Below are 17,649 nucleotides of genomic sequence, written 5' to 3'. Positions count from 1 at the left end.
TAAATAAGAGCTGCTTTGGCAACAGTGATCATATTTTTCGTAAATGCAGACGTTTTATTGGCTTTTTAGCTCACCAGAGCACAAAGTGCTCAGGGTGAGCTATTGTGATCGCTCACCGTCCGGCGTCCGTCCGTCCGTCCGTCCGTCGTCCGTCCGTCCACACTTTCCTTTAAACAACATCTCCTCCTAAACCAACAGGCCAATTTTGATGAAACTTCACAGGGATGTTCCTTGGATGGTCATCTCTAAAAATTGTTCAAAGAATTGAATTCCATGCAGAACTCTGGTTGCCATGGCAACCGAAAGGAAAACTTTAAAAATCTTCTTCTCAGAAACCAGAAGCCCTAGAGCTTAGATATTTGGTGTGAAGCATTGCCTAGTGGACCTCTACCAAGTTTGTTCAAATCATGACCCCGGGGTCAAAATTGACCCTGCCCCAGGGGTCACTTGATTTTACATAGAAAAATCTTAAAAAATCTTCTTCTTGAAAACCAGAAGCCCTAGACCTTAGATATTTGACATGTAGCATTGCCTAATGGACCTCTACTAAAGTTGTTCAAATCATGACCCCAGGGTCAAAATTGACCCCCGCCCCAGGGGTCACTTGATTTTACATAGGAAAATCTTCAAAAAATTTCTAAAAATAAAGCAGAAGGCCTAGGTCTTAGATATTTCACGTGTAGCATTGCCTAGTGGACCTCTACAAAATTTATTCAAATCAGACCCCCGGGGTCAAAATTGACCCCGTCCCAGGGGTCACTTGATTTTACATAGGAAAACCTTAAAAAATCTTCTTCTCAAAAAGCAGAAGCTCTAGAGCTTAGATATTTGACATGTAGCATTGCCTAGTGGACCTCTACTAAAGTTGTTCAAATCATGACCCCGGGGTCAAAATTGACCCCGCCCTAGGGGTCGCTTGATTTTACATATGAAAATCTTCAAAAATTTTCTTAAAATAAACCAGAAGGCCTAGAGCTTAGATATTTCACATGTAGCATTGCATAGTGGACCTCTACAACATTTGTTCAAATCATGACCCCAGGGTCAAAATTGACCCCGCCCCAGGGGTCACTTGATTGTACATAGGAAAATCTTCAAAAAATTTCTAAAAATAAACCAGAAGGCCTAGGTCTTAGATATTTGACATGTAGTATTGCCTAGTAGACCTCTACAAAATTTCTTCAAATCATGACCCCGGGGTCAAATTGGCCCCGCCCCATGGGGTTACTTGATTGTACATAGAAAAATCTTCAATATTTTCTAAAATAAACCAGAAGGCATAGAGCTTAGATATTCAACATGTAGCATTGCTTAGTGGACCTCTACAAAATTTGTTCAAATATTGACCCCCTCAGGGTCAAATTGACCCAGCCCCAGGGGTTACTTTATTGTACATAGGGAAATCTTCATAAATTTGCTTAAAATAAACCAGAAGGCCTAGATCTTAGATATTCGATATGTAACATTGCCTAGTCGACTTCTACAAACTTTGTTCAAATCATGACCCCCGGGGTAAAATTGGCCCCGCCCCAGTGGTTACTTGATTGTACATCGGAAAATTTTCCAAAAAATTTCTAAAAATCATCAGTTTGACATTTGAAACAAATTACTCTGGTGAGCGATCCAGGGTCATCATGACCCTCTTGTTATTTTAGTTTGTACTAGAAAAATCTTGTAAGAAATGATAAAAATGTTCGAAAATGTCGGTCTAGAAAACGAGTGACAAATACGAAAAACAAGAGTAACAGTTAAAGTTCTTGAAAAGAGAACTTTTTTAACTTTATTTTCTCATTATACCACGTATAATTTCTGCTTATTTAATTTGTTTTGCCCAAACAAAGCCTCGGCAATGATAATAAATTTGTTATAGACCGTAACGGCCGACCGGCTCATGTAATCGTATCGAGCACACAAAATGATGGTACAAACACAATAATCTAAGGCTGCATTGTTTATCAATTAATTTGTAAACATTGATCAATAAACACCTTTGATAATGACAAGGCATATTGTACTAAATACAAACCTCGAGATAAGCAAGTGTCATTTGGCGCGTGGCGTGACTGACATCTGTCGGTAGCTAATTAACATACGACGCTCCGCCTACTGCCATATTTCCGCTTGTGCCGGCGAACAGTATTGAAATTCACTGGGATTTTGATTGACAGGGGGCAGAACTATAGAACTTGTAACGCATCTAAGTAAATTTCCGCGAGTCAAGCCGACGCACGTGCCGTAATTTATGCGGGTAAAATACGAGTTTTTCTCGATTTTCGCGGGTCAAAACCCGGGATTCGGGTCAACTGAACGCCCTGGCTTAGCAAAAGACCGATGTTTGAGCGAACAAGACTGGGGAATTTCATTTTTTTAGAATCATATTTTATCTTAAAGAGAAATTCAAGTCACCTGATTTTTTGGGTTCACACTCGCTAATTACACTAAACTGACCATTTGCATAGTGTAAAATTGAGTTGAAAACATACCATTTACATGCCAATGGTATAATTTAACCTCTGTCCACTTCAGGTTCTTGTAAGATTTTCACAAAAAGTGTGAAAACTAATCAAATTATTCGTTAAACCAGACAACTTTATTTGGCCAAAAATGGCACAGTTATGTCTTGGACACTCAGTGTGCGACATTAACGGTAGCCCGATCGCCAATGGCTACGAAAATTCGGCTCGGGCAACAGAAAATCGGCAGACATTAGCCCGTTGGGCTATGAAAAATTCTGAGGAATAAATTTACCAAAAAGATCAGTGCAAACATGGGAGCAAAATATTTGCTTTGAAGCTTCAAACTTCGCTCAAATCCAATTCAAGTCGCCCGAAGTTTTTAGCTCACCTGTCACAAAGTGACAAGGTGAGCTTTTGTGATCGCGCGGTGTCCGTCGTCCGTGCGTCCGTAAACTTTTGCTTGTGACCACTCTAGAGGTCACATTTTTCATGGGATCTTTATGAAAGTTGGTCAGAATGTTCATCTTGATGATATCTAGGTCAAGTTCGAAACTGGGTCACGTGCCATCAAAAACTAGGTCAGTAGGTCTAAAAATAGAAAAACCTTGTGACCTCTCTAGAGGCCATATATTTCACAAGATCTTCATGAAAATTGGTCAGAACGTTCACCTTGATGATATCTAGGTCAAGTTCGAAACTGGGTCACGTGCCGTCAAAAACTAGGTCAGTAGATCTAAAAATAGAAAAACCTTGTGACCTCTCTAGAGGCCATATATTTCACAAGATCTTCATGAAAATTGGTCAGAACATTTACCTTGATGATATCTAGGTCAAGTTCGAAAGTGGGTCACGTGCCATCAAAAACTAGGTCAGTAGGTCTAAAAATAGAAAAACCTTGTGACCTCTCTAGAGGCCATATATTTCACAAGATCTTCATGAAAATTGGTCAGAACGTTCACCTTGATGATATTTAGGTCAAGTTCGAAACTGGGTCACGTGCCTTAAAAAACTAGGTCAGTAGGTCAAATAATAGAAAAACCTTGTGACCTCTCTAAAGGCCATGTTTTTCATGGGATCTGTATGAAAGTTGGTCTGAATGTTCGTCTTGATGATATCTAGGTCAAGTTCGAAACTGGGTCACGTGCGGTCAAAAACTAGGTCAGTAGGTCTAAAAATAGAAAAACCTTGTGACCTCTCTAGAGGCCATATATTTCATGAGATCTTCATGAAAATTGGTCAGAATGTTCACCTTGATGATATCTAGGTCAAGTTCGAAAGTGGGTCACATACCTTCAAAAACTAGGTCAGTAGGTCAAATAACAGAAAAACCTTGTGACCTCTCTAGAGGCCATATTTTTCATGGGATCTGTATGAAAATTGGTCTGAATGTTCATCTTGATGATATCTAGGCCAAGTTCGAAAGTGGGTCACGTGCCATCAAAAACTAGGTCAGTAGGTCAAATAATAGAAAAACCTTGTGACCTCTCTAAAGGCCATATTTTTCATGGGATCTGTATGAAAGTTGGTCTGAATGTTCATCTTGATGATATCTAGGTCAAGTTTGAAACAGGGTCATGTGCGGTCAAAAACTAGGTCAATAGGTCTAAAAATAGAAAAACCTTGTGACCTCTCTAGAGGCCATACTTTTGAATGGATCTCCATAAAAATTGGTCAGAATGTTCACCTTGATGATATCTAGGTCAAATTTGAAACTGGGTCACATGCCTTAAAAAACTAGGTCAGTAGGTCAAATAATAAAAAAACCTTGTGACCTCTCTAGAGGCCATACTTTTCATGGGATCTGTATGAAAATTGGTCTGAATGTTCATCTTGATGATATCTAGGTCAGATTTGAAACTGGGTCAACTGCGGTCAAAAACTAGGTCAGTAGGTCTAAAATTATTAAAATCTTTTGACCTCTCTAGAGGCCATATTTTTCAATGGATCTTCATGAAAATTGATCTGAATGTTCACCTTGATGATATCTAGGTCAGTTTCGAAACTGGGTCACGTGCAATCAAAAGCTAGGCCAGTAGGTATAAAAATAGAAAAACCTTGTGACCTCTCTAGAGGCCATATTTTTCATGAGATTTTCATGAAAATTAGTGAGAATGTTCACCTTGAAGTTCAAAACAGGGTCACGTACCTTCGAAAACTAGATCAATAGGTCAAATAATAGAAAAACCTTGTGACCTCTCTAGAGACCATATTTTTCAATGGATCTTCATGAAAATTGGTCAGAATTTTTATCTTGATAATATCTAGGTAAAGTTCAAAACTGGGTCACATGAGCTCAAAAACTAGGTCACTATGTCAGATAATAGAAAAAACGACGTCATACTCAAAACTGGGTCATGTGGGAAGAGGTGAGCGATTCAGGACCATCATGGTCCTCTTGTTTTTTGGATGCGCACCCGCTAATCTTTTGACATAATGTGCATTCACATACACACTCGCCGATAGCATGATTTAAGCTCCGCCTACTTCAGGTACTTGTGAGATTTTCGCGAGAAGTGAGAAAGCAAATCAAATTATCGGTTTCACCAGAGGCAATTGTAATAGGCCAATCAGCGCCGCGGTTACGTCTTTGACACTTAGCATTTAATTGTCAACACATCCGAGTCGTTTTCTAAAGAATTGTCAATTACATATGCGATTAATTGGAATTATAGACACATTTATTTGGTATCCATGGTAAAAGAACGACATGTAAAGTATTAACTTCGTAAAACTAACTTTGATGGATGAATTGATTTGAATACCGGTATGTATTTCTAGGTCTGACACAGTTTACTTTCACTTTTATTCGAATGAGAAACTGTTCACAAAAGTGGTGACTCGGTATAAATGTGCATGGTAAAATGATGTAACTAAGAAAATGAGTGGTCATTGAATCAATTCACAGCGTCGTGGTAGAAATATAAAAATCAATGGAGTCTTCCAACTTCTCCCTAAAGTCTCCCCACTTCTCCTTAAATCAGTTTGAGGGATAATTGAATTCTCCCCAAAAAATAATGGGCCTAGCGAGACCCCTGGTCAGTCTACTGTCAAGCTATTTCTTGTCTACCATGTCTACAAAGCTGTTTAGATCTCTTTTCATGACTCTGTGTCTTTGACTTTCTGCACAATTTTGTGAACACTGTTTCAGATTTTGAAATCAATTCTGAAAAACTCATACAAATTTCTGAAATATATCAATATTCACCAACCTACAGCAGTATATTAAGAGAAATTAAGTATTACTAGAATGAAAGTCTTGTTCATTCTTGAGCGAAAAATTAGTGGGGCTACGAAAAATTCTGTCGGGCTACAAAAAATTGGAAGTCCGTAGCCCCATTGGCTACGGTGTTAAAAAGTTAATGTCGCACACTGGACACTTTTGCTTTTTAATTGTTGAAACATGTTTGAGTACAAAAAACAATGTGTAAATAACTGGCACCGCAACATAATTATTTGGTCTCCATTGTACAAGACGACTTGTAAGCTGCTGGTTCATAACTTAACATAACAAGAGGGTCAAGATGACCCTGGATCGCTCACCTGAGTAATATGAGCTACATGTTTCATGATGGGGTCATGATTTGAACAAAGTTTGTAGAAGTCTACAAGGCAATGTTACATATATATCTAAGATCTAGGCCTTCTGGTTTATTTTTAGCAAATTTATGAAGATTTCCCTATGTACAATCAAGTAACCCCTGGGGCTGGGTCAATTTGACCCTGGGGGGTCAAGATTTAAACAAATTTTGTAGAGGTCCACTACATGTCAAATATCTAAGCTCTAGGCCTTCTGGTATATTTTTAGAAAATTTTGAAGCTTTTTCTTAAAAATGTCACCAAGGATGTCAATTTTTTCATGTGAATATGAAATAGTGAAGGCCTTTATATGTATGTAAGCTTGAAACCATGCAGCATGTTACAGCATAATGAAAAGGTCTGTTTTAGGTCACATTGTTAACTAATATTTATCAAAATTCATTTGATATTGATTAGGTCTTTTGTCAATATTTCATTAACAGAAAAGTGCTATAAAACTCTGTAAAAAAATATATCCAAAATTAACTATCCGGATACTGGTACACTTTCGGAATGTTGTCTGAAAGTGCTTTTTACTTGGTTTACTTGATGCATTAGGGTAAGCCAGAGATAGTTAATTTAAATTTTGATGTTACTTACCATAAAAAATATGTTGATAGTCAGTTTTTTTCGAAGGAATTATGGAAAAATTGCATACGACATCGGGTGTAATTAGAATCGTGAACGGACATTCTAAACTTAATTTTGATTTAGAAATTCATCAAATTTGTGCTTTTTTCCAGTTGAAATTACGGTAGGATTAGACTGCATTGATTTACACTTATTATTATATTAAACAATGGTCTAATTTAAGGCTTGCATGAAGAAGTCGTACAGGGCGCTTTTCACGTGCTCGGTAATCAGCTGTCGCTTACGGGCAATTCATTAATTAGCACCATTTTGACAGTACAAAGGATCAGTACTCTTTATCGATTAAGTTTAACACTCCATTGATTCTCGCCGACTATGTGCATTCGCCGTGACTTAATTTGCTGATCAAAAAATTGGCGAGGCATGTCTACAGGATAAAGGGCGGGATTTAGCAGAAGATCAAAGGCAAGAGGGGGCATTTTAAGGGCAGCGTGGCGGCAGTTAAAAAGGGCAGGGCGGGGCGCCCCGCTGCGTCGCTCTAGAAATAACACTAGGTCAAGGTAACAAAGTGATTCATACCTAAACTATTCTGGCATATTTTGGGGGCATATGTCACCAATAATGACAGCTCTTGTTCATATTGAACTTTGTTGGACCCCTTTGCCATAAAATTGACATTAATACATGTAATACCCTAATGGTGTTTCCAAAAAGGAATCTTATGGCCCCTTCCTCTCACTGTTCATTTTAATGTTAAAATTCATGAGACCTTGTTTATTGATGGTGAGTAGTTTTGAGAAAATGCAGGTCCTTCAATGTAGTTTTAGTACAAAAATATGATACCGATGGCAGCAAATACGACAAATAGTCCTTCTGGTAGGGGACTTTACTGGACATTGGTCAATGAAATAGATGAAATGAAATGAAATTAAAAGAAAATAAATAGAAATAATAAAAAAGGAGACGTTTGAAGTTATGTAGAACTTTTATGTCTGGATCTCGGGGGTTTTTTTATCAGGAGAGGAAGGGGCCCAGGCCTGTGATTTGGGGACAAGAATAGCTTGGTGTTACGGCAAAGGGGAATACAAAACCTGATGTAAAGTCAATTTTCGGGGAAAACCTCATCAAAAGAAATTTTCTGAGGGGAAGAGGCCTATTAAAGGCCCCTATTATGAAGGGGGAAAAAACCTGGATAGGTCTCTTCACTGCATTGACATACACGTTTCTTAAGTTTACAAAAACACCTGGCAAGGTACCAAGTTTGAGTCTTTGATGAAGATCTGTTTTCACTTACAAATGTGCTTGTTCAGTGTGTTTGAATAAAACCTTGTGTATACATACTGAACATAGTGAAAGAAATTAGCTTTCCTTTTGTTGAATTACCTTTAAACCTGACTTATTAAGCATGTAACCTGTAATTATGATTTTCTTTGTAACACTGCAATTTAATAGAATTGGTAAACAGTAATAATACGTAGTCCTATAATACTAAATATTATCATGAAATATGATTAGTTTGGTGTGTGTATCTATTATGTCCACAGGCAAAGAAGAATATATAATATTATACTTTTAATATATAATATTATACTTTAAACTGTTAATTTTTCCATGCTATGAGAATAGACCTGGGTATTTCATTTTTGCCTATAGTGCAGATTTTTATTGTTCTACCTTTCAGCAATAGAGAAATATAGTAGCTACACAAATTAATTGCCTTTTTGCCTACCTGTTGACCCATAGTTGATAAATGATCTTTATTTTGAAGGCAAATCAGCTGATGTTTCAACACTTTGCCAGTTTGTAAATTTAGATCTAGCAATTTAAGAATACTCTGTCAACAAATCAATTGTTTTACATGGGGTTGGTGACGTGCAATGGGTTATTTTTTGCCTTGAGGTATTTCTTGCTTCACCGGTATGTGTTGTGACGAATTCCGATCCTAATTGTCAAGATTGTCACAGGTGCCAGTCTCGAGACATTTTCTGCTTACATATATCGTGCTTTATTAAATATATTTCTTCTTGTATTGCAAGGTGTGTCAGACAATTTGTTTGGTCGTAAATGAATAATGGATTGGTGTGAAAGGTTAATTGATGATTAAACAAGAATAGAAATTCGAAAACCTTTTATCTGTATCGGTATTAATTAAGATTTAAATAAATTGCAACAAAACTGGCCTAACATTATATTGAAAGACATCGAAGCATTATTTTACGTGTTATTAAATTGTAATAGTGACCTGTCCACGAAAATGACTGAAGATGTTCCTTGTAGATATTTCTCACCAAATTAACATTTGGCCCTGCCAAACTGCCAGACATTGTATAAATAATGCATCTTTTATTTGGACTCCACCATTCACTGTCCAGTACACTGCTGCCTTTTGGCTTCACCTCTGCCGCAGCTCCCCATACCTTGCACAATTTGAGTGTTGGGTATGGAAGATCCTAATATTTTTAGAAATCAGAGAGTTGTCTACTCTATAATGACTTTTAACTAATATTTTAATGACAAGCCTGGCCATTTTTGTTCAGAGAAAACTTCGTGTTTTATATACATAGCATCACTATTTCCATTGATTATTGAATTGATAGCATTTTTTGGGGGGTGGGGGGAGGTTATGATTTGTTCTGTTATAATTTTCTCAGTTGAGCCAACATAAGTAACACCACAATTATCAAACCAGTTTCAGGTTGTGATTCTTTCAGCTAAGAATTTAAATGAAATTGATCTTTAATGTATCATTGGCATGCAACTTTGCTATACTTTGAAAAAGACTGACGTCTGGATATGATACTCATGGTGTTACTGTTGGCATTGTTGTTACTTTTCATTTTTATTTAACATTAATTTTATGTTAGTTCGGTGTTCATGATTTATTTCTGTGTTGTTTGCAGTGACGCTATAAATGAAGCGTACAACGAGTACCCACTTGCATACAGCAGGTTAGTGCAATAACTGTCGATTTTGGCTTCAAGGTTAAGACTAACAGCTGCAGTAAACTTTTAGGCAACAAGAACTGTTTATAAAGTAGTGGATTAGTGATGAAAATTGACCATGTTTTCCAAATACGTATTTTGTGTGCCATTTCATCACGATTTGCTGGTTAACCCTTAGCCTGCTGCAGGCGAATTTAACAGCCTTTGCAAACAGCTTGGAACCAGATCAGACGCCGATTAAATCGGCGTCTGATCAGGTTCCAAGCTGTTTGCTACTCTGACAATATTTCTTCCAATTTTGGAGCAAATTGAATGAACTTTACAATTTTAGCAGACGACATTTCCAGCAGACAACAATTTATCTAGCATGCTAAAGGTTAATGAAGCTGGAACAAACACATAGTTTTCTGGACCAACCGGGCAATGCCAAAATATATTAAGAAGAATCCATGATTTAATGTAAATTGCCGATTGTTATTGCATGACCACTACCTTAAAGCAGAATTCTTCGGAAATTTTTCATTTGATAATACTTCAAAAATTCTTCTACGGATACTATATTCAGGCTGGGTTTTGATATGGAAAATCTGCTGGCTTAATTGATAGCCAGATATGTTGTAAAAAAGTAATTTTTTGTTGCAATATGTTTACAAAACTTATAGTTAGTCTAACCTGTTTGCAAAATCACAGAATGAGGATGGCATTTGAAACAGAAGAAAATCAAAAAAATATAATTGAAACTTTTAATATAACGAAAATAGAAACAGTGTGAAATATTTCAGTATTTTCAAATGCCTTCGTCAGTAAGGCCTGCTGTGCAAGTAGTGTGGCACTTTTATACTCTATTTAAGTTTGAAGATTTATTTTTTTGCAGATTTTCAGCCATGCAGTGTGGAATTTCTTGGAGAACATGGAATGTGTTGCCTTATCAATCTGTGATTTTGTTTTTTGTTGCATTATTATGTTTGTGTAAGTCAAGATACCCAAAGCTTGTTACAATCTCTTGTTTACTATAATTGAGCCGTGCCATGAGAAAATCAACATAGTGGGTTTGCGACCAGCATGGATCCAGACCAGCCTGCGCATCCGCGCAGTCTGGTCAGGATCCATGCTGTTAGCTAATGGTTTCTCTAATTGCAGTAGGCTTTAAAAGCGAACAGCATGGATCCTGACCAGACTGCGCGGATGCGCAGGCTGGTCTGGATCCATGCTGGTCGCACACCCACTATGTTGGTTTTCTCATGGCACGGCTCATATGTTGGCATTCTGATTCTTATAAAAAGTAAAATTGTTCCAATGTAGGCTATCTTGTGGGCAAAAGTTTTCTGGCTGATCAAAATCCAAAAAAAAATACTTTAGTTGCTTGAAAGAAATTGATTATTTTGGGTGTCTTGGTTTGCACAGTTGGCTTACGGTTGTTGGAAGTTGCATTACACCTGGCCAGTTATTTATTTCATACTTTTGTTTTGTTTTGAATTAAGGAATTTTTACCTGTTTATATACTAACTACATAAATAATAACACCAGTTCATAATAAAAGTGTTGCACTATACACCTACTTATGAATTCTTTTACGCATCATCAATATTATAATGATATTGCACTTAAGATTTCAACATCGCTAAATTTGTATTTAGGTTGTACGTTAGGGCAGATGAATTTATACAATAGGAAATACTTTGTGGTTCTGATTATGATATTTTTTAGGGGAAAAATTACATCAGTTAGTTTACTATCATACTTTTGGTGAAAAAAATGTAGATCCAATTATACAAATGCCAACAAAAAAGGGAGCAAAAGAGAAGTTCCTAGCACTGGTATTAACCCTAAGGTTGCTTGGCAAAAAAGCAGCAGCTGCTGAAAATTAATGAATTTTATCGTGTTTGGGTGTGGTTTTTAAAAGAAAAAAGGATAATTATGTTTCCCCATGCATTTAATCTTGTATAGCAATCAAAGGCTCATAACTCGTTCAACATTACCTTGTAATATATTCTAAACTAGGTTCGCTCTAAGCCAGCCAATAGTACAGAAGTGTTTGAACAAATTTCATTGTAATAATGACCTTTAAGGAGCTGTAACTCTGTAAAAGATAATCCATGTCAAACATGCAGATGATGCACAAACATAGTTTTACCCTAAACACAGGTGTGAAGTTTCATTGAAATCTAGCCAGTAGTTTTTAGCTCACCTGTCACAAAGTGACAAGGTGAGCTTTTGTGATCGCGTGGCGTCCGTCGTCCGTCGTCCGTCCGTGCGTTAGTCCGTCCGTGCGTGCGTAAACTTTTGCTTGTGACCACTCTAGAGGTCACATTTTTCATGGGATCTTTATGAAAGTTGGTCAGAATGTTCATCTTGATGATATCTAGGTCAAGTTCGAAACTGGGTCATATGCGGTCGAAAACTAGGTCAGTAGGTCTAAAAATAGAAAAACCTTGTGACCTCTCTAGAGGCCATATTTTTCATGAGATCTTAATGAAAATTGGTCAGAGTGTTTACCTTGATGATATTTAGGTCAAGTTCGAAACTGGGTCACGTGGGGTCAAAAACTAGGTCAGTAGATCTAAAAATAGAAAAACCTTGTGACCTCTCTAGAGGCCATATTTCTCAATGGATCTTCATGAAAATTGGTGAGAATGTTCACCTTGATGATATCTAGGTCAGATTCGAAAATGGGTCACATGGGATCAAAAACTAGGTCAGTAGGTCTAAAAATAGAAAAACCTTGTGACCTCTCTAGAGGCCATATTTCTCAATGGATCTTCATGAAAATTGGTCAGAATGTTCACCTTGATGATATCTAGGTTAAGTTTGAAACTGGGTCACGTGCATTCAAAAACTAGGTCAGTAGGTCTGAAAATAGAAAAACTTTTTGACCTCTCTAGAGGCAATATTTTTCATGGGATCTTTATGAAAATTGCTGAGAATGTTTACCTTGATGATATTTAGGTCTAGATCGAAACTGGGTCACGTACGGTCAATAACTAGGTCAGTAGATCTAAAAATAGAAAAACCCTGTGACCTCTCTAGAGGCCATATTTTTCAAGAGATCTTCATGAAAATTGATCAGAATGTTCATCTTGATGATATCTAGGTCAGGTTCGAAACTGGGTCAGGTGCGGTCAAAAACTAGGTCAGTAGGTCTAAAAATAGAAAAACCTTGTGACGTCTCTAGAGGCCATATTTCTCAATGGATCTTCATGAAAATTGGTGAGAGTGTTCAGCTTGATGATATCTAGGTCAAGTTCATAACTGGGTCATGTGCGGTCAAAAACTAGGTCAGTAGGTCAAAAAATAGAAAAACCTTGTGACCTCTCTAGAGGCCATATTTTTCATGAGATATTTCATGAAAATTGGTGAGAATGTTCATCTTGATGATATCTAGGTCAAGTTCAAAAGTAGGTCACTTGCCTTCAAAAACTAGGTCATTAGGTCAGATAATAGAAAAACCTTGTGACCTCTCTAGAGGTCATATTTTTCAATGGATCTTCATGAAAATTGGTCAGAATTTTTAATCTTGATGATATCTAGGTCACATATGCTCAAAAACTAGGTCACTATGTCAAATAATAGAAATAACGATGTCATACTCAGTTCAACACTGGGTCATGTGGGGATAGGTGAGCGATTCAGGACCATCATGGTCCTCTTGTTGAGATGAAGCATGGACAAGCAAAATGTGAACAAATGGAAAGACAGGTTGGGAAGGCAAAAACAACATGGGAAAACATAAAATGTAAAAATCAACAAAAATATTCTTGGAAAACTTAATATTTTGCTTAAAATTACAATTCAGAATGATAATAGAATGTTAACAGGTTTTAAATTAAGAATGTACTGATTTATGTTAGCATTTATATTTTACAGAAAAGCAGTAAACAATGCATATGAGGAGTATGTGCTTAGTGTCGGTGACTTTGATGAGCGAATATTCCTGGACGATGATGCAGAGGAGGAGATTGGTACTCCGGCAAAGTCCAGGGAAGATGTAACTGGAGAATTAACAGAAAGAATGCAACAGAGGACCAGTCTACAGCAGCATGTGGATCAGGTCAGTGTTGATGATTTTCACATAATACCCTCTCGCTGTCATTTGGAGTCGCTTCTCATATGAAATTATCAGGCCTGGGATTTTTCAGGCTTTTAGGTGTTTCATTAGATAATCCATTTTAAAAGGAGATTTCAGGTTTCCAGGCTTTTGTTTTTGACTGAATCCCAGGTCTGATTATATACAAATGGGGGAAATTAAGTATACAGGTAAAAAAATCCCATGTACTGCTACAGTCGTAAATACTGCAAAAGCAGAAATTTTCGCGATTATTTAATTTTCACTTTTTTCGCGGGACCTTACATCTCACGAAAATTCATCCGTGCATAAATATTCACTGTAAGTGTACTTCAAATTCAAGCAAGATACTATTTTTACAATTTCGCGAATATTAAACCTTGCGAACGTACTCAAAATTTTAATATCCCTAAATTTTAACCCCGCGAAAATAGGTGCTTTTACAGTAATTACAAAAATTGGGATCTCTTTTCCTGCAGAGCAGAGGGTGTGACAACTGAAAGGGAATGCAGGTTATTTTGGGGAGAGCATTTATTTCACCACCTAGCACATTTGCTTTTTATACGCCTGAAGGGACGTATTATGTTATACCCCTGGCGTCCGTCCGTTAGCAATTTTGGGTCCACTCTGTAACACTTGAACCCCTTGAAGGATTTCAAAGAAACATGTCACAAATATTCATCACATTGAGATGACGTGCAGAGCGCATGTTTTTGATGTCTTTCTTCAAGGTCACAGGGGTCAAAGGTCATATCAGATTGTTTCGTGTCCGGTCTGTAACTTTTCAACTGCTTGAAGGATTCCAAAGAAACTTGGCACAAATGTTCACCACACCGAGACGATGTACAGAGTGCATGTTTCGGATGACATGCTTCAAAGTCAAGGTCACACTTAGGGGTCAAAGGTCATATATATATATATGTCTGCTTTGTGTATATTGCTCTGCATTGCAGTGCTCTTGTTTTTATTTGGCAGATCCCTTTTTTGTTCACTTACAATAAAAAACTTTGAATTACTTCCCTTTTATGTTACTAGAAATAGCTTATTTTGAAACTTTTATTATTGGCCATAGGGAAAAACCAAGACCACTCTTCTGTAGTACATCATGGATGATACCTCCAATTTTTAGGTGTACTTTGACATACCTGTACCTGGTAAAGTTTTTTTTTTTGAATTTCTTCCCTTTGTTGTTCCTGTCCTTTGGGCTTTAACAGTAAAGTTCTTTAACCTTTAGCATGCTAGGTAAATTGTCGTCTGCTGGAAATGTCGTCTGCTAAAATTGTTAAGTTCATTCAATTTGCTCCAAAATTGGAAGAAATATTGTCAGAGTAGCAAACAGCTTGGAACCAGATCAGACGCCGATTAAATCGGTGTCTGATCTGGTTCCAAGCTGTTTGCAAAGGCTGTTAAATTCGCCTGCAGCAGGCTAAGGGTTAAAGTTTGCTCCCATCCTCTGAGGCAACCCTTCAGGCGTATATTGCCCCGCTTGGCGGAGCTCTTGTTTGTTAGAGCATTTACTTGGGACAGTGAACTTGACAAAGCACCACTCGCTAGATACATATATTTTTGCCTTAATTACAGTTCTTTTATGTGAGATTTGTCATCTTTATGTGTCTTTAATGGTTATTACAACAGCGTTTTCATTTTGTGTGTTATTTGTTAGAATGTTGCCAGGCATTACAATTGATTTGTAAATAGAATATAGTCTGGATTTTCAATCTAATCAGATAGCTGTATCAGCAATTAAGGCTGCAGTTTTATACAGAATACATAGAGAACCTTGTGTGATCAATTAATGATACCACAGCTGCAATAAATACAGCTCTTAAAGCTTGATTGAATTATAAACAAAACTCCCTGCAGGGATGGATATTAGAATGGAAGATACTAGAGGGAATACTAAAAATGTTGAATTGGTAAAATGGAAAATGTTAATAGAAATAAAATTTATGGAACTTTTGATAGATCAGCTAGATGTCTGGGTGAGGCAGATATGCCCCCATGACAATGTGACAGGACCAGTGAAAGCATCGCAATTCAGTACTTAGCCCTAATACTATCATATAGGGAAGTTGTCAGTTATCTTTTACCCACATATAAAATATCTCCTCATCCCTGCCACTCCTCTTACGGAAACAAGTGCAACCCCTTTTCCCACTAAAAAAAAAAGGCAAAAGTAAGAGTTACTGGAGGTGTGTATGGTACTCACAGAAATGTTTGTACCTGTATGAAGTCCAAAAGCATCCAGTCTGTAAATGGAGACATAACCAAATAACTGTTGAAAAACAAGAACATCGAAGAAACTAATAGTGGGTCAGAATTAGTGAAGGTACCTTTAAATTTAATTTAAAGAAATGATTTTTCTAACACAGAAAGAGTAGACATATTTTTGTTAGATTTAAAATAACTTTTAATAAAGAGAAAATAACCACAAGCTGAAATTTAAAAAGAACTGATTTTTCCCCCACCACTTAAAAAATCACATCCTATATACAGCTATATGAACAAGTATAGACTTGCATACAGTATTGAACAAAGAAGACCTGGTGTAGTATTTAAGTACACTATAGAGGTTAAGTTCGATATATAAACAAGGTAGGCAATATGTAGGGTGAAGTTTGTATTGGTTTTTAAACTGTAATCAGCTGATATATTAAAAGGCGGGAAAGGATGTTATCGAAGGAAAAACTGTTTGTAAATGCGTAATGGAATAGACTAGGTTGAAAATGAGATCTTAGGACAAGATAGAGTGTCAGATTATTATTAATTTAAGAAAAAGGAATGAACTATGGAAATGACATGATTTTGTGGGAAATATAAGTAACAAGACCAGGCAAGAACATTGTAGATGAAATTTGTGTGTTGTTTTGATTACACTTTCTTGTAAAGGATATTAAAATAGTGGAGATATTCTGTACACTGATGAAGATGCCAGTGTTTTGAGGACAACTTGCTTAAAACAATGTAAAAACTTGAAACTTGTGTAGTGTGTTTCAAGGCGGGCAACGTGCAATGACATGACATGGAAGATTTTTTTGCAAGAATTTCTGTTTTTTGTTGTACCTATGATGGATCATTTGGCAAGCCATTAAAAAATGGGCAGAATGAGAAATAATGCCCGTTCAGTGTTGAATATTTAGCTGTAAAACATCCTTAAGCAGCCCTGGTGTGTTGCATTAAAAGACCACTCTATGCTAAGATGATGCTGTTTTCCTTATTTAGAAACTATATAGAAAGCAAGACAGACCAAAAAGCAAAGCATGTTAAATTTAGTAGATGTATTTGTGAAAATCTACAGACTTGGCCATATCCTGATAGTCCATGTATCCATCTTTCTTTTGAGCAGACTCGAAGCCTAGCCCCGTCAACGCCTCTAACAGGTAGGCGATACCTGAAGGAGAAAGATCCTACAATAACACCGGTTTCAACGGCAACACAGAGTGTCAGTAGATTGCAGCATTTACTCTCAGGAAGAAAAACAGCACCCAGTGATACATTACAAGAAATACTGACGTAAGTTGGTTTGAATATAATAAAAATGATTGTTTTGTATATATGCCCTCATAGGTAGGGTCAGAGCCCTTCAATTAATTGCCTTTATGAGGGGCATTCTTAAGGCAAAGGGAATTCCTTTTTTTGGTAACTGTTAAATAGGTGATAATTTCATTTTTGCCAGTAGTCCTGAGATGGCAAAAAAATTTAGTTATGCCTTTAGCAACATTGCCTCTCTAAAGTTTTGTTTCAGTTATACTAATTATGCTTCCCCATTTCAAGGGAAAGATTTTTTTTGCTGTTTTTGGCTTCTCAGTCGGTCCATCTGTTTGTTGTATTTAGCTTCTCATAACCCTTAGCTGAATTTCAGTGAAACCGCTAAGGCCTCAGATAATTCAACAAAGTTTTTAGAGATTCTTGTTTCCGTTTCATCTCAATGATTTCTGTCCAGATTTCAATGAAACTTCACAGGAATTATTGGTATGAGACCTCTCCAGAATATTTTTGCCGAGTTTTTCCCCCTTGATTA

General features: G+C 36.9%; 1 protein-coding gene across 2 annotated transcripts in view; it reads left to right on the top strand.

Moving 5' to 3' along the window:
- Positions 1–17,649, top strand: part of LOC123548615 (retinoblastoma-like protein 2) — a 74,619-nt gene that overhangs the window by 27,301 nt on the left and 29,669 nt on the right. The window contains exons 8-10 of one of the 2 annotated variants that reach the window (XM_053546312.1): positions 9,524–9,571; positions 13,430–13,613; positions 16,975–17,141. In XM_053546312.1, the coding sequence (XP_053402287.1) occupies positions 9,524–9,571; positions 13,430–13,613; positions 16,975–17,141 (399 nt within the window). The remainder of the gene's footprint in view (positions 1–9,523; positions 9,572–13,429; positions 13,614–16,974; positions 17,142–17,649) is intronic. The other variant, XM_053546313.1, reaches the window with a different exon arrangement.

The sequence above is a fragment of the Mercenaria mercenaria genome, chromosome 6, assembly GCF_021730395.1.
Source record: "Mercenaria mercenaria strain notata chromosome 6, MADL_Memer_1, whole genome shotgun sequence".
Taxonomy (NCBI): Eukaryota; Metazoa; Mollusca; class Bivalvia; order Venerida; family Veneridae; genus Mercenaria; species Mercenaria mercenaria.
This window is presented reverse-complemented; position numbering and strand designations above follow the sequence as displayed.